Source organism: Gopherus evgoodei, chromosome 23, assembly GCF_007399415.2.
Source record: "Gopherus evgoodei ecotype Sinaloan lineage chromosome 23, rGopEvg1_v1.p, whole genome shotgun sequence".
Taxonomy (NCBI): domain Eukaryota; kingdom Metazoa; phylum Chordata; order Testudines; family Testudinidae; genus Gopherus; species Gopherus evgoodei.
Window position 1 is genome coordinate 3,755,348 of NC_044344.1, and position 18,218 is coordinate 3,773,565.

At 42.2% G+C, this 18,218-nt stretch overlaps 1 protein-coding gene across 5 annotated transcripts in view; it reads right to left on the reverse strand.

Annotated features, from left to right (window-relative positions):
- Positions 1–18,218, reverse strand: part of CDK12 (cyclin dependent kinase 12) — a 71,095-nt gene that overhangs the window by 42,243 nt on the left and 10,634 nt on the right. For all 5 annotated transcript variants that reach the window (XR_003997543.1, XR_003997541.1, XR_003997542.1 and 2 more), the window contains exons 3-11: positions 13,888–14,064; positions 11,369–11,508; positions 9,416–9,586; positions 7,758–7,947; positions 6,404–6,460; positions 5,714–5,815; positions 3,349–3,426; positions 2,738–2,854; positions 1,880–2,011 (exon numbers count right to left, since the gene is read on the reverse strand). Coding sequence is in view for 2 of the 5 variants with exons in the window: in XM_030541019.1 (XP_030396879.1) it covers positions 1,880–2,011; positions 2,738–2,854; positions 3,349–3,426; positions 5,714–5,815; positions 6,404–6,460; positions 7,758–7,947; positions 9,416–9,586; positions 11,369–11,508; positions 13,888–14,064 (1,164 nt within the window). In the remaining 3 variants the exon portion in view is untranslated. The remainder of the gene's footprint in view (positions 1–1,879; positions 2,012–2,737; positions 2,855–3,348; positions 3,427–5,713; positions 5,816–6,403; positions 6,461–7,757; positions 7,948–9,415; positions 9,587–11,368; positions 11,509–13,887; positions 14,065–18,218) is intronic.

The following is an 18,218-nucleotide window of genomic DNA, read 5'->3' on the forward strand; positions in this document are numbered from 1 at the left end:
TGACCCTGGGCCCCAGCAAGCCTCTTGCCAGCCCTGGCAACCCCATTAAAAAGGGGTTCGCGACCCAGAGTTTGAGAACCGCTGATTTAATGGTCCTATAAGGAGAAGGCCTCTTCCTGTAGCCATATTGTAAGGCCTAAGGTCTTGGTCTCTGCAGGCATATTAGGAGCAGCAGCCATTAGCTAAGAAGCAGGAAATCAGATCCTCACATTCCATCTAAATTACATTAAAACAATGTAGTATCAAGCTGTTAGGAAGGAGACTCTGTCCTAACAGCACCCACTATCACCAGATAAAGAAATAGATCTTAAGATGGATGGTTAAAGAAAAAACTTAGTTCGATATTTTCCTGTCGGTCAAGAAACCACTTATCAATAGCTGTGGTTGTGAAATCCTCAATTCTTTGTTTTGTCATTATGGTCCCCACTTCCCTATTGTGTCTGTATGGTCTGTCTGGTTCTTTGATTGTTTCTGTCTGTTACATAATTAACTTTACTAGGTGTAAATTAATTAAGGTGAAGGGTATGTTTGGTTAGAGAATTTTGTTACAATGTGTTAGATCTGGTTAGTAAAATTTTAGTAAAATGACTGGCTAAGGCACAGCTAAGCAGGACTCAAGTTTCACAATATAAATTGGGGTAAAAAAGGAAGATCTTTGGGAACCAGCTCCAGAACACAGGCCCAAAGATCAGAGCTGCCAGACCTCAAGACTCTGCCAACCACACCGTGAAGAAACTGGAGTCCTCCAGATGACCTGATCCTGACTGGCCATCAAGAAAAGTTCATCTGTCTTATTGGGAGTGTGGGCTGTGCAGTCTGTTTTGGTGATTGTTAATAAACAGAAGTTAAAGGAGGATATTACTGGGTAAGGCTCTTTCACTGGTAAAAGACCCTGTAAACTCGCAAAAGATTAAGCCCTGAGCCCATAGGGAATGGGTGTTTGCTCTGAGCCTGGAGAAGTAGAGCTCAGAGCCCATGGAGGGGTAAAGTTAGGTGCCTTTTGTCTGGTGCCCTAGGAACTGGGAAAGGATGGGGGTGCCTAAGTTAACCGGGTTATGCCTTGAGCCCTAGGAATGAGGTAGGTTCCCTAGAGCGTGCAAGTGACAGATAATTTTGTGCGGGTAACAGTCCCTTTTGGCCTTAAAAAAAAATGAATTTAGTTCATAGACCCAGGGAAAACCCAGACACCCGTTTCACTGCCTTGCCTATGTCTAGATTCCTCATTTGGAGCGCTAGGAGAGTTCAGTGGCAATACTCAGTGCCTCGCTGAGACCTCTTGAACAATCCAAGGATGTTTACAGGTTTGGGTTTTGCTTGGGAACAGCCAGCTGCTCCAGCAGTTTTCGAAACCCAAACCCATCAGGACCTGCAACGTGCTAACCTGCGAGACACAGTGACTGTCCCAGGACAGGGGCTGCCCTTGGCAGCTCTAAAGAGGTCACAGGTATTTCAAAACCAATCATCCCTGCGTGCGTGCGGAGACACAAAGGAAGTAGAGCAGGGTTTCACAACCAGTGTGCTCTGTGGGGTGGAGCTGTGACACGCTGCTCACCAGCAATCCTTCTAGCCAATTAATAAGCAGTTTAACCAACTCAAAAGCTCCAAAGAGGATGCGGGTTTTTAATTATACTTTACCCTTCTATATCATCTTCCATCAGAGGATCTCAGAGCACTTTACAAGCATCAATAGACTGAGCTTCAGCCGCTGTGAGAGATAAGTGGTATCCCCATTTTACAGAGGGGAGAGGCGAGAGACACAAAGGTAAAGTGACTTGCCCACAGCTACACGCTGTGGCAGAGCAGAGCAAAGAGCCTAGGAAACCTAGCTCAGGCCACTGCTTTTGGCAAACTGCAGCGGGTGATGCCGATTGACACTTACTCTGGAGGAGCCATCTTGCCGAGGTCCACGTCCTTAAGGAAATCACTCTGCAAGGCCTGTTCTGCTGTGCAACGTTTGCCGGGGTCCAGGGTCAGCATGTGGTCCAGCAGATCAAGAGCAGCTGAAGGAATGCTGGGTAAAAATGATGGGGACAAGACTAGAATTAAGAGGCTGTTATAAAAAGAGAGGGAGAGTGAAAACTGTGCCACATGCTCAGAAAATGGCTTGATCACTCCCCTTGAGACATGGGGAAGATCCACCCAGTCCACATTAATATTGGAGTCGTACCAGCTCAAGCAAGGGACACACTCCAAAGTAACTGTGGCACGAAAAATAGACCCTGGATTCATAATCTTTTCAGTGTCACTTTAGCCATTAGTGACTTTAAATTTCTCTCTGAAGCCACAAGGCAAATCACATGATTAAGGTCTTCCAGAGACCGTGCACACCACTGCCCTTGGAGGCAGACAACTGCAGCTTTCCCTTGGGCCTGGTTCTCAGGAAAGGAGTCTTGACAGGCTGATGCTGTGCTGGAAGTTTCCTAGCCAACAGACTTAAAGTGAGTGCTGCAAAGAGCTGTGAGTGGCGTTACAAGGCAGCTCATTCTTGAGCAACAATCACAGGGTAGAAATTTAAAGAGGTGTCGATGGGCCAATAGCTTTCCTGGGATGGGAAAGAGTCCCCCAGGAGGGCATAGGGAAATGGGAGAACTGCCCCTTCATCCCACCGCCACCTGCCTTGCCACCTAAAGGAAGGTGAAGGCAGCCAGCGGACGTTATAGTGACATGGCTAGCAAGCAGTTACAGAGGTCATAAAGCCACAAACACAGTCACTCATCTCCTCTCCTATCAAACTCACAAAGAGAACTCCTCCCGCAGACGCCTTCGGTATTGCTTCTTCGGTTTCATAGTGTTAAAGTAGGGCAACTTGATGACGTCTGGCCACACAGCTGGGCAGGGGCTCCCGCAGAGCCGGCTACAAGAGAACCAGAGAGCAAGAACACAATCAGCACGCGCAGCACAGCCAGCAGGAGAAGCAGAAGAGCTGCCCAAGTGAAATAATTTGCTCTCTGACTCAGCTTAGCATATAGACGGCCCAGGTCTGAGGACACACTGAGGAGTATTAGACCAAAGCTCAGGTAAAAGCAGTATCAGAAAGAGGCTTACCTTGGTTTTAAAACCATCTGACAGAGAGTTTTCAGTGCTGATCTCTATTTTTGCAGGAGTGATTTTTACACTCAAATACCTACACCCTCACTGCACTATTGGTGTAAATATTAATAGTCAGGCATCAACCTGGTTCGCAAGCACAAACACCTAGAGGCCTGACTACTTGTATTTGTGGTTACTGTCATTGCTGGTCTCACTTTGCAAACTGATTAGGCTTCGAGAACTGCTGTGATACTAAGACTAAGTGCCTGAGCACTTTCCCCCATACTACTTCTCGGACATGCGTGCACAATGCTTTACCTGATTAATTCAAGCTGAGCCAGTTCCAGATTGGCTTGAAAAATAGGCTTCTTTGTAAACAGTTCCCCGAGGATACAACTGGAAGAGGAAAACCGACAGGTCACGACAGCAGACACTGGGGATGATCATTTGACTAGTGTTGCATTTCTGTCTATAAGCAGCTTTGCCTGAGGGTTCATTTGCATCAGAGCTCAAAACTGGGAACTGCCCAACAAATCTGCGTGCGAAGAGTTGGCTGTCACATGCATTTAGGAACCAACACTTGCCAGTGGCCCTGTTAAGATGTCAAGCCTGTGACATATTAACTCTCCTCAGGCAAAGGGAAATGTAAACAGGATCATGAAGGCTTAGCTGGGCCAGTCTATAAGAAATGGCCAGCGGTATATCACTTGCCTTGAAAAAAGATACATTGAGTCTATTATGCCTCCAGTTGGGGGAAAAAATAGGGGAGGGAAAAGTTCAGTCTCCATTATCCATTCAATCTCTGGCCTCTCTGGTGAGTCTACCAGGAGTACAAATTAGTGCCAAATACAGCAGTGGTCTGAGGTGGACACTAGGCTAACATCGACTTCTTCTATACTGGACACTGAGTAACACCTTGACTTCACAGTCACAGTTTTCAGAAGGGATCAGCACTCTCAAATTGGGGCCAAATTGTCAAGAGAGCTGAGTTTCCATTAAAAAGCCAGCATAAGTAAGTGGATTTACAAAACAGAGCTCGGCCTGCCGTGTGCTGAGCTCAGCTGAAAATTCACCCAAAAGTGTCACAATGAAAGCTGCTGGGTGCTGAGCCCTTTGGAAAATCTGGCCCCAACTGTGGATGCTACATTCCTGAAACTCAATTTCTGAGATTCTTTAAAAATCTAGCTCTACGTTGCTAAATTCACAGGCATCAAATTGCTCTGGTGGCTATATAAGGCCACTGGAAAGCCTTGAGTTCTCCAATTTACGATCTTTTATGGATATTGCTCTCTTCTGAGAAATCTAAGCTTCCTTTAGCTTCTCTGTCTAAATAACGTTTCCAGCCCCTTGATTGTGAAGAACCTCCATCATGTCATCAATTCATTGTGCAGCTTGCTGAGTCAGTGCATCAAAATGAACAAAAAGCACCTGAGAAATGAACTTCCCCTGTGCACCTTAATAGAGCATTAACGTCAAGGCTTACTTGTTAAAATTTAAATAGTAATGACATCTAAGCAAGTGGTTTAGAACTAAACACAGCCTCAGTCACCATAAAAAGCTAATTAGGTAAATTTTATGCTATTGTTCTTCAATACTAATGCACACTGGCCTTCCTACAGGTGTTCAAATATTCCACACTGGTTCTTAAGACTCCTTAATAAATGTTTCAGTTGCTTGAGTGGTAAGGCACCCTTATTTTGGATCCAGAGTTTTAAAATATTTTAAACTCCACCTCAACTTTTTCCATCAAAATATTTACAAAGCTAATACAAAAATATCCATGCTTTCACCGGCTAACTTCAACGGTTATAGCTAGACAGAAAACTCTGCTAAAGAGGCCTTTTCTCTACGCCTGTGTCCACTACCACTAAGTCAGGGGATTCACAGACACAACATAGTCACAGTTTGTAGCACAGATGGGACTTGACTTTATGTTCTGTAACCAAGCTAAAGCCTTAGACAGGATCTAATCATCACCAAACCTGTCATCTAGGTTTTGACTGCAGAATTGTTATTACCACGTGTAGTAGAAGAATGAAATCCCACCTAGATCTCTTTGGTCCCATGGAGATTTTGCCAGTTTAGAGAAAAAAAAGTATTCTGACTTGTAAACTGAGCTAGTTTCATGTATATTCTCTCTCATTGACTTTTACAAGTTCTATGAAGTCCTTTTTTGCAGAATATTAAAAGCATTGGATTTGGAATTTATCCAAAGTTTGCTAATTAAGCATGGCTGAAACCATACCAGGAACAAAGGAAGTGAAAAGGAAGCGGTATTACTTTAGTAGGTGGGCTACGTATAGTAATGGTGGTGGTCTTATAGATGTCAAAAATAGAACCTCATTATAACCAGGAATTAAGCCCTTTACAGGGAAAGATACAGCTACTAATTTTTAGCAGACCATCTCCAAGTTTCCATTTAGATGAACCCTTGTGTTAAAGTTTATTTAACAATAGTTCTGATAAAGACACAAAGGGTTACATCACCAATACGGTTTTGGAACTTCTCAAATGTTGCAAAGATGAGATCAAGTGGAACCTACTTGTATGGTTGCTATTGCACTACCAACAGATACAACACATTACACAAGGCTATTCTGTCAGACCCTTTAGAACCATATTTGGACTCTTCATGATTATCGCAGCTCAAACAAAACGCTACCGGATAAAACGAGGCGCTTACCCACAGCTCCACACATCTATGGCTGGTGTGTAACGCTCCTCGCCTAGCAGCAATTCTGGAGGTCGATACCATAATGTAATGACTTTATTTGTGTATGGACGGCTGGAAGGTAAGATGACAGACTTACATTGGTACAGTTCTTTTCATGTCAGTGGATCCCAAAATGCTTTAAGAACCATGGCCTTCGCTTTTAAACACAGGGGCCTAGAATCAGGCATCTAAACAAAAGCAGCCTGGTTTTCAGAAGTGCGGGGGGCACACAGTTCCTCTGTAAGTCAATGAGAGCTGTAGGTGGGCCACATGTCTGAAAATCAGGCCACTTCTTTTTGTGTGGATAGCTTCAGAAATCCTGGCCGATACACCCACATACACAAATCACCTAAACCAGCACTGAAGTGCAGCTAACTCTACACTGGAAGGCAGCTGAGGTTTAACAGCAACCCTACTGAACAGGTAAGGTAGGAAGTGAAATATAATGCTTCAAATAATAATTTGAAGAGTAGACTCATGGCAGTCAAGGAAGGGAAACTTTTGCACAGTCAGCTGGGTTTGTCTAAAGAAAGGCTATTTACACATTTATTCTATAAAGGGCTGCTGGCTAGCTTCCCAGGCTGATGGAGTATCGGGGCATCAGGAGACTCAGTGGGTCAATTCACATATGTTGTCAAATTCCCCCTTTGAGTAACTTACCTCTCTTCAGAGCTGTACAGTCGGGCAAGTCCAAAATCTGCAAGTTTGATCTGCCCACTGAAAAACAAAAGCACAACTACTGGCATGAGTTACAGATGGGATCACTTGCTGAAACGGTAAGAAAGGACCAAGGACAACTGATCATGCTGGATATGCCTGTCTGATTTTTAAAAGATCCTATGCTCCAGAAAGACGTACAAGCATTCAGTTTCACGACCATCACAAATGGGCATGCGGGTACAGTGACTTCCAGTGTTACTATCAGATTCAATCAGTTTTAATTTCCCCTCACTGGCGTTCAGATGGCGACCTGAAGAATCCTAGCAAATTGTCTCCAATTTGTAACCTGTCCCATAATGAACTAAGCTGCATCCAGCAACTCTAGCAGAAGACTACATGGGAAGAAGTCATTCTGAGACTTCTATACCACTCCTAAAACTGGTTTCCAGGTGGTCAATAGTGAGGGACATCTGAGCCCAAGTCCAATACATGCCACCACCACAATCTCAGCCTCTAAACAGCTAAGAAATTAAACTCTGACAGTGCAGAGCATGGGTGGTGTCTGCATGTGAAGGCAAGTGGGGGAGGGAACAGTCAGAAAAACCCAGAGACATTGAGAAAGATGATGACTCTTTTCCCACATTCATTTATGCCAACAAAGGACTTAATGGAGATGGTGCTGGAATGAACCCCTTACATTCTTCCCCAGGGGCTTTGAGACTTGACCCTAGCAGCAATAGCTGCAGGAATACTCCTTTGGGCTCTGTCACTGAACAAACACCTTATTTATTGTAACTCAGCCTCCCCACGATGTCCTTTATGATGGTTTGTTGCAGATGGTTTTCAGAGGCAAGGTTTAACCTTGTGATGCCCCTGAATGATCCATTCCAGGATTCCATTTCCTATTCAAAAGGCATATGTGTTTGCTTTAACATAAACAAACCAGTCCCCTAAATACTACAGCATTACAACAAAAAGATTGCTTAGAGTCAGAAACTGCACCCAGACATGGTCTGCCACCCTTGAGAGACTGAGATAAGGAGCAGTACATTTTGCCAGCAGAAGGTCTCTTCTGGAGAGGTTACCACCAACAGGAAGTTTAGCAGAAGGTTATTAGACTCATTCCCCTTTGGTTGAAGACAACAACTATTATAGATACAGCACCCAGGGGACCTATTGCTTAATTAGAATATCTGTCACTTCGGATGGAAACACGCAGAAGACAGGGTCACTACCGCAGATAAGATCTTTGTATTCTTTCCCAGAATCTAAATGAATCAGCGGCCTAACATCTCACAGCTCAAATTAGCCAGTTTGATGAAATCATCTTTTACCCTATCCAGTGCCAAGTTACCTGTTGTTTAGTAGGATGTTGGAACATTTAATGTCTCGATGAAGGAAGTTCTTTTTGTGACAATAATCCAGCCCCTCCATCAACTGTTTCATGAAAGACTTGATATGGTCCTCTGAGAAATGCACCAAGCCTGATTCTAGCAGCCCCATGAGGTCATGGTCCATGTATTCAAACACAAGGTAAAAGGCACCTGCCACCGAAACAAAGTTTAAGACAGGGGATGAAAAGTGAAGTCAAAAAAGTTTCAACATTTTTGGTTATGTAGTGGAATTGCTTCAAGATAAAGGCCAAGATTTAGAAAAAAGCGACTAGTAATTTTATGTGCTCAACTGGATACTTCTAAGGCGGGGAGTTTGATCTCCAGAAGGTGGGTGCTCAGCACTTTTCATAGCAAGTGACAAAAGGACAGAGCGGAAGTATTAGCATAAGCTACCTATGGCATCACGGACTTGAATCTGCTTGAAGAAGGGACTCTCCAAGTGCAACCTAAAAGGGCTGTGTATTTAAAAGCACCGTCAAACTTAGAAGTGAGAGAGGATGGAAAACCTTCTATACCATTAACTGGTTCTTGAGACAGCCAACATTATCCAGCACAATAAAGGGACTGCCCAGTGCTGGGGGAAAAACGTCACAACTAAACCAGCAAAGGTTAACTCAGTTTTAAAGCCTGATCACTCGCAAACTTCCAGGGGTAGAAACAAGTACACTTTACCCTTGGGATGAACTGAGTGTGCATCTGCTCTGTAAAGTGACAAGACTCTAAGATTGGTACCGTGGCATTCCACATTCATTGCCTCTCAATCACATTCATATCAAGCGTACTTAGTTTATAAGAACAAATATACTTCATCTAACAACCAGTTCTGCAAAATCAATCTGGACCCCTGTGCATCACCACCATTATTAAAGGATGTGCAGCCCATTTTTACACCTGTGAAAATCCAGTTTTCAGTAGGAACAGGATTGCTCAAGTGTAACTGATTAAGATTTAAGGGACATGTTGATGCATAAGGGACAGACTTCAGCTCATCCTCTCTTGGTAGTGTTTACTCAGCAGGGCTAATAGCAGTAAGAAGCAGGAACAAACTTCCACCCCCAACATTTTAGATGGTCTGACACCCTGCATCGCCAATGCAGCCAAGGGAGAAGAAGCTGGGGTCTTCTCTTTAGTGCATCAGAGTAGTTGATTAAGTTGATACCCTTTTCCACATGGTGTTAACTATTGATCTTGGCATCTAGCAGCTCATGAGATGCTGCTGCTATAAGACCACTGCAAAGCTGGGTACTTGGACTAGTATGAATGCTTGGCATCTTGTGAACACTTCCAAGCAATGATTCTATACCAGTGATCAGAAAGACTGTCTGTTGCAGGCATCCCACAAAAAGGATAATATCTTGTGCTTATTAACACTGAAAGCAAAATCAGCAGCAGGCTGTGCGGATTTTGCTGCTGTGATCTGCAGTCATAAAACAGATGTAGATTATTTTTTCATTCAGATGCAGACATGTAGCAACAGACAATTCCAGAGCTTTCTCTAGCAAAAACACTTATAATAAATAGAACTGTATCAGATTGCTAGACCCACCCTTATACAGGATAGTAAGAGAGGTGCTGGAGACATTTCTTTAGTTAAACCACACTATGTAGCTAGCAATACCTTTGTCCTTCTTGAAGTCCAGTGCATCTTGTTTGTCTGTAACAATTTCCTTCATGTTAACAACACTGCGATGGATCAACTGCCGAAGGATTTTAATCTCGCGGATGGCCGTTATGGGGAAGCCTTCCTTCTCATTGTCCAATCGCACTTTCTTTAAAGCCACCAGTTCACCTGCCAAAACAAGTCAGTGTCAAAGTGTTTACAGACAGATACTCCAAATAATCCAAATGAGACACTCCTGATGCTGTCCTGCCTCTGCCCTGCCCAGGCCTTTGAGTTTGGTCTTATTAGTTTTCATTAAGAAATCTGTTCATTTAGTCTTTATTTACGTTCTTAGCAAAGACTTTTCTAGGCTCCAGTTACATTGGTAACAGAAGAACATTGCAATTTAAAGAGACAGGGATGGGCAACTTTAAGGTAGTAGACGGCCACAAAAGCCACTAAAAACCTTTGGGCCGGGGCATGTGTATGTCCGGTCCTGCCCCCAGAGGGTGTGACGTGGCATGTTTGCGTCGGGTCCTGGCCTCCAGGGTGGGAGTTGGAGAGTAAGCCCACCTGACAGTGATGGCTATTGGCCCAGAAGGCTAGGCCCAGCTGCCTGATCCTTGCCACTGGTTCTCAGCACGTGATGTATGTTCTTGCCTGCCCTCTGCAATGCCTTGCCCTACCTTGCTCCTGGCCCACATGCTGCTAGATGCCTGCCCTGAACTGGGCTGTGGTGGGCCAAATAAGATGATCTGATGGACCAAATGCAGCCCTAGCCTGCTGCTGCCCATCCCTGCACTAAGACATTTTCCAAAAAGGTTACATTGCTCAATCTGAACTCCATCTTAATCGTTTTTTTTGCTTGGGAATACTATTTCACTAGTTCAACGTAAAAGAGCTACTTAGTGAATTAGCGGTTAGAACCAGACAGAGGGTATCAGGACTTCTGGTTTCGAATCCCAGCTCTGCAAATGACTAGCTATCTTACTTTCCCAAAGTCAGTTCAAATCACGTGGCTTGGTTTCTCAATCTGAAAAATGAGAACGCTACCTTCTTCACACAGGAACAGGGCTTGTGAGATTCAGTGTTTGTAAAGCATTTTGAGAACTTTAGATGAAAAAGGTCCTAGAAATGCAAGATACATGACAATAGAGCCTCACTAATTTGCACTGACTGGGAGATGCAACACGAATTAGCAAGTGGACAGCACATTAAAGAGCAAGGATCCCACTATTGCAGAATGTGGTTTGTTCATTTAATCTGAAGTTGATTTTTAATTATTTCTTTTACTTTGTAATTCACTGGAAAATGCACCGTAGGACATTGGGTGAAACACTTCGTATTAAGCAACGTCGTTATCTACTATGCTGTCTCGTCTACTAAAACTTTGCTAAGTGGGGAGAGAACACAATCTATGTGAAAATTATCAAGTGCAGGATTAGCAAACTCTTCCATAGTATCACCCACAAAACCAGAGACACGGAGAGCAATAGATGCTGCAATACTAGGCAGAGAAAGGGGAGTTAAGAACAGGATCATAGTTTTGTTGAACTTCTTTGCTTTGGTCACTTTACGTTAGACTCTTTGTTGTAAAAATGATCTCATCTGTGGCTTGACCGAGCAGCAATGAAACAAATGTGTGGGTTTACAGGGCGGAGTAACGCTGTGGGTGCACACAAGGAGATTTTCACAGGAACAAAAGAACGGTTAGGTGCCAACTTCCAATGAAGGTCAATGGGGTTTGGGAAGACTCACTCCCCAAGAGTTCTCTGAAAGTCCATGTCCCAAAGTCTATTACTGGTCATGGTGGTATTCCCCAGTGAGCGGTAACAGCACTAAAACTGGAATGAGCTTTTAAGCAGGCTCACTGTTATAGCGTCAAAAGTAATTAAGACGACACCCAAGAATCACTTAGGGAAATTCTTTCAATATTGCCTTGTCCAGACTAAGGTTGTATCTAACCTTTACCTGTATCCTTGTCCTTGGCTTTGTACACTTGCCCATATGTTCCCTCTCCAATAATCCCAATGATATCAAATTTATCCACGCAGCGCTTCCCCCAGTCGCTTTCTGTCTGTCTCCTCTCGCCGTAACGAGGACAACAGATTCTGAAAAAGGGAAGATTAGTTTAAAAATCCCAAACAATAGGACTCGATCATAACTGCTTTAAATGGAAATTAATTTTTTTAATTTAAATCTTAAAAATTAATAGACTGGAGAGCAATTTTGTCATCTTACCTATCTAACTTGTAACACAGGATTGTTCCTCAGACTACAGTATACCTTAAATCTAGATAGTAATTATCAAAAAGCAAAGGGATACCATTACTTCCTTGGGGAGACTGTTCCTTAATTTCACTGACTGCAGAGTTAGGAGTTTTATACGGCGCACTAAATCAGTGTTTCTCAACCTTTTTGATACCAGGGACTGGATTACTGTGTCAGGGAGATTTCAGGGACTGGTGGTTAAGCAACATTGCGCTAGATGGAGATCAATTTTCTTTACTCAATACAGCAGGCATCACTAGACAAACATTTATACTGTCCCACACAACAATATTTTCACATCATACTAAGAACAGGAAAACACACAATAAATGTAACTATCCACGCAACAAATACCTACTTAAATTTAAAATGGCAATCACTGTACTCCTTGTTTCAACCCGTCCTAAAATGTGGCCAGTAACAGGCTAGTTTCTGTGGTCGCTTTCATGACTAACTCTCATTAAGTGCTATTTTGTAATTTTTTACTCCAATAGCCTTTAGTGAATTACACTACATAGTCCTATACCTCTTACAGGCAGAGCAGCCCAATAAGACTTTTTTCTAAGCCCATCATCCTGCAGTGTTATCCTATATCAGGTCCCTACACTTAAAAGCACAGCCCTAACAATTGTACAAGGCCAAAGGGCATAATCTGAACTCCATTCAACATTATCCCTTATTTCCCCACATATAATGATCTAAAATAGGGATCAAGGGTTATGATGTATCAAATCACACTACTAAAAAGTTCTCAGTATGTCTCACCATTCTCCAGTTAGCCTGTACCTCAAACAAATGGATCTGTCCTGTCTTATGAACGGAGAATGATACACAGGAGTCTGCTAAAGATCTTGTTATACTGCTCTTAACGTGAGCGGGGTTTGGACAGAAGCCAATCAATATTACTGTAACATAATTCTTTGATAATTTTAGATTTGGTAAGTATTTGGAAAACTTTTGCATGAACATAGGACATTTGATCATTATTTAAGACACAATGTAGCAAATATGCCTTGGGAAAGGAAAGAAAACATAGGAGACACTCCTAACTATATACAAGCGTTTATTCTCTTGATGAATGCACAGTTCTCACTAGCTTTAAAGTATGCCCACCGAGTGGAGAATAGATCACCAATACTTCACCCATGTCATGGGTGAAGGTATATGGCCCCTTTTCCTGAACAACTGCTTCCTAGAAACACTAAAGATTCTACATCAGGTTGTTTGCCAGTCAGGTTCCTTTGGCTTCAGAATGAGAGGTCCTTTTCCAATTTAGCCATAATACTGTTTTAAAGCCAATTGTTAAATGAAAGTTGATAGGAATTTTCAAGGTGTACATGAAACACTAGTAATTCACACCATAGGAAGGATCATGTAATAGATTATAGAACAAAGGGATCTGTCAGAACCTTGACAAAATAAAGCCTGAATTACAGGCTTCATTTGGTGGGTGATGCAAACATGCTACATTTCACCTGCTCTTTCCCCCGCCATCTGTAGCCCTTGCAGTTTGTTAATGTTCAAATGGATTGAGAAAGGAACCCATTCTCCTGCAAGGACAAACACCCGCGTTTAACTGACAGAGCCTTAAACCTGTCAAATGTGAACCGGAAACCCAAAGGAGTGGGTGCAATGAATAAAAGGAAGCCAGCACAACAAGGGCTTCATTTCTTTCAAACAATATTGTTGTTTTTTCTATAAACATAGTATCATGATTCAAGCTTGTCTGAAATCAAATGATTTCCAGAAAAAATGATGGGTTGCCCAGGACAGAGGTAAGTTGGGCTGTAAAACAGAACATGCCCCTTGAAAAAACATAAAACTGAGATCTTGAATATGTGTAGTCATTAAAAATCCACTAATATTTTTAGCAGGGCTGGTAGCATTAACAGCAGTGTCCTGACTAGACTCCAGTTGGGCAATTGCACTGTGCCTACTTACATTTCTCTCTTCCGAGTCATCAAATACATTTGGAATTTTCTTTTCACCCTGAAGTGACTTGCTAGGTTGCTGAGAACTGCTAAAACAGTTGCAGATTTAACCTCAGAGGTAGGTGCATTTTCGTGACAGGGAAAGCAGTTCCCATGTCCAATTTATATAGCTACTTTCTAAAACACTTTGGGATCCTTTTGGATGAAAGGTGCTATATAAACACAAGATCACTACCATAAGAAGATACAGTTTAGAGATGCTAGCATGCAGTCTGTGCAAACACTTACTTTGGTCGCTTTTTGAATGGTTGCTGAGGTGGTGTGGCTGCCTTTGGTTCTGGAGACTCCGGGGGAGATGGATCCCCTCCAGGAAGCTCTGGAGGAAGTGGGAGGTCCATGAGCAAGTGTCGTGGTCTCTGCTCTCTCTCTTTCTTCACAACTTTTGGAGGAAGAATCTCCTTTGGACTAAATCCCAGAAAGTTACAGCAAGTTAATACAGTGTGTTCAGACTTAAGATGCCATTTCAAATAAAGACGATCATAGGCCAAAAGTTTCAGACTTGAGTGCCTGAAATTAGGGGGCCAAGTATGGATTTAGGAGCCTAGCTCTAGACACTCAGAGTTAAAATTAAGCATCTTTCTTGTTTCAAAGCCAAAGTCAACGTAGAAAAATAGTAAATTAAAGACACAGCCCAGCCTCAAAAGACCACGTAACTCTTTGCAACTAAAAGTCTTTCATGACAGTGGAATAAAAATTCTTAACATTATATAAACACAGTAATAAATTTGGGATATAACCTGTTATTCATTTACTAATCCCTACCTCCTATCTCCTGTCCACTTATTAAAACAAATTTAAAGGCATGTTCTGACCCTTACGCCAATTAATGGCCATTGCAAATCTACAACATGCAAGCAAAATTAACCATGTCTCCACTACATTGCTTTTAACTCATTAGCAAGGACAGAAATGGGGCAACAGTAACTGCTGCATAATGCAAGTAGATCACCAGCTCATTTCTTCTTTTATTATGGTACCAATGGTTGGTTGTCTTTAATGCAGGGTTGTCTTTAACTAGCTGGAGACCGATCTGCAGAATCTAGTTTATCGGGGGTGGGGGAACACGGAAGGAGTATCAGGGAGAATTCCTGGATTTGAATAAATTGGGGATTAAAATCCAAGTTGAATGGCAGTAGGCACATCAGATTATTCATAATACTTACCCTGTACAAGACTCCACCCTCCCCAGGACAGGGAAAAGCTGTCTATTGAGAAATAGACAAGCAGCCTTTCTTGGATCATTCTTAGGGCAACCTGCTACGGGAGATTGATGCATGTCAGCATCAGCAGGGTCTAAAATTCTGCTCATCAGCACAAAGAAGCCAATGCAGCTGAACTGATGGGAACAGAAAATTAGGAAAGTTACCTTACTTGCTAGCCACTTCCCAACCTAGCTGAAACCTGTGGTGAAACACGGTGTATTGCACAAATGAATACAGAACAAGACATGGAAGGAGGTTTTGACTGAAGTACAGTACTTTCCCCTTTGGAATTACTGAGTTCTGATACTCTTTAAAAGGAGCGGACCAAAAAAATGTCTTTTTACTTACTTCTACTGAGGTCATCGCATAGGTTTAGTGAACTAATCAGAAAAGCCCTGCTACTCAGAGTACTGGAGGAAAACTGTCACTGATATGTATCACTATGGCCGTTATAAGCCATGAAAGTAATAACAGACACGAGCGAAAGATCCATGGGCCTGCTCTTGCCCCCATTTAAAAATCACCCAAAGTACCGCAGTTGACTTAGAAGAGAAGATTGCCCCTATATTGGTCACGCTTAACAAAAGCAAAGAACATTAGCGTTAAGACTGACAAGAGAAGCCCCAAAATGGGATTCAGACATGGACTCGAGCTGGCAGACTAAAAATAGCAGTCTAAACAGGGGTGGCCCAGGTGGCAGCTCTGTAAACGCTTCTGGGGGTGTGAGCAGGTTTGTACTTGGGCAGCCAGCACAAGTTGCTGCCTGTGCTACCACTGGCTACCCTGCTATTTGTGGTGCACTAGCTCAAGCACGTTCCCAGCTGCAGTGGAGACATACCCTAAATGTAGGATGAAGGTACCTAACTCAAGTGCCACGTCTGAAAAATCAGTTCTTATGTTAGAGCCTGATAGACTCGGTCAAATGATTTCATCAGTTTCATATGTTTTAAATAAGCTATTAGAGGAATATTTAAAAGTTATTAATTTGGATTCAGTGCTTAGTTATTTCAGCCTGCGTATGCCATTCACCACTAGGAAAAGCAGTTCCTGTTCCACCGATTGCAATGGAGATTTACCCACTTTTGCAAGCAGTGAATTTGTTTTAGATCTGTAACATTATGCAGTGTTTTAAAATGCTCCACACACCTTCACCCAAAAAAGCCTGAATTTGAGACTCTTCCCAGCAAGGTATTTGTTTGACAGGGTTTTTGGGGAAGGATGAAGATGTGTTGTTAGGTAGCATTTGGAGAGGAGAGGCTTTTCTGGAGTGTCTTCATTGTTATCTGCTGATTGATGTAAATTGTTACCTTCATTTGATTATTTAAGGCTACTGACTAGCTGGAGTTAGTTTATTTGTACCTCAGAATTAATGCTGCTAGGTGGCTATTTTAAATTTAGTTATAGTCAGGGCACATAGACTATTTGCACAGGCATTCTTTTTAACATTAAATCTAAACAAACATCACCTCTACATTACCTAAACCTGAGAGTGCTGTATACAGATGGAGTGGAAAACTGTAAAGACGAGCTGCAAAGCTTAAAAAAATAACAAAAGTCCATCAATACAAAAAACAAGGGAAATAAAATCCCATAACAGTAAAACAGTTGTAGCTGCTTTAAAAAACTGTAAATAGCACATCTCAGCTATTTTGGGGATAGCCATTACCTCCCAGAGATCCCGAGGAATTCAAGTTATGAGACTTAGAGTGATGTCAGCCATCACATACCTAAAATGATGGAACTATTCCATTCTAAACCTTCATTTTCACTCCCTCCTCCTGCCCTCCCTGTAAGATGAAACATCTCATGCTGCATCTGAGCCCAAAGGGGAATCCTTTGGAATGATACATCACAGGTCTTTTTAGCATTACACAAGCATGAAGAGAAAGGTACAAGAATCTTTATTTACTCAACTGAGCTGCATTTTGTACTTCGGCAACTCAAATGGGATTCTAAACTTCCTGCTTGCCATAGTCTTACAAATCAAGAAGGGCATGTGTTTTTTCCACATGCTGGAAACAGAATAATGAAATCTACTTAGAGAAATCTGGTTCTCAAGCACCAAATAAGTGATTGACCATGCACAGTACATTACTTTCAATGCGTCATTTACAACTAGCACCTGCTAACCCTAATGAAGTGGATTTGTTTGTTTACCCCCCTCTTTTTTCAATTAACTGGCTGGCTGAGAACTTGTTTGCCAACCTTTGGGTGGAAATATATCCTGCAACTACGGTATAAATCTCTCAATACACACAATGGTAGTGGAGGTAAAATGAAGAAACTGACAAAGCTGCAAGTCAACCTTGAAAGAGTCTACTCAGCCACTCACCTGGGGACATGTACAGTATCTGTATTTTCATCACTGCCACACTAAGAAGTGTGAGAGTTTGTGGTAAAGTTAAGACTGCCTTGTAGAGCATCATAAACTACACCAGAGCTGATTCAATAGGTTATTGTAGCATGTTAGCAACCACAGCATTATGTTTAGTGTGTACTTTTCCGATACAAGTACCAGTCTAGGTACCACATTAAGGCTACTCTTTCCACTCTCGCTGCTATTTAAAAAGCTGAACAGACACACTGAACAACACTAAATCAAGTGCTGTTTGTGAAAGACAACATAAGGATGTACAGGTCCAAACTTTTATAATGTATTGTAATCATCACAATTACAGCAGTACCTCGCTAATACCAGTGCCTGAAAGATAAACTGAGAACAGTAAGTGAACAAAGAACATATAACGAACTTCATGTAAGAAGTGGTAATACTACTTCAGAGTATACCAGTAGATTGTTTTGTTTTACATTATGCAAGAGTAATTAAGTCTTAGGCCTGTCTACACTACGCTGTTAAACCGATTTTAACAGTGTTAAATTGATTTAACGCTGCACCCGTCCACACTACACTGCTCTTTATATCGATTTGAAGGGCTCTTTAAATCGATTTCTGTACTCCTACAAAACGAGAGGAGTAACGCTAAAATCGATATTACTATATCGGATTAGGGTTAGTGTGGATGCAAATCGACGTTATTGGCCACATTATTTTACAGTAGCTACCCACAGTGCACCGCTCCAGAAATCGACGCTAGCCTCGGACCATGGACGCACACCACCGAATTAATGTGCCTAGTGTGGACGCGCACAATCGACTTTATAATATCTGTTTTATAAAATCGGTTTAAGCTAATTCGAATTTATCCTGTAGTGTAGACGTAGCCTCATACTAAGATATCCCAATAGCAGTGGAGAGTGATGAAGTGTTTTGATGAGCAATTTAGTAAAGTAAAAAATAGTGAGGACCTAATGTGGAATCATTCACAAATTACAAAACTTTAATAAAGTATCGTGCCA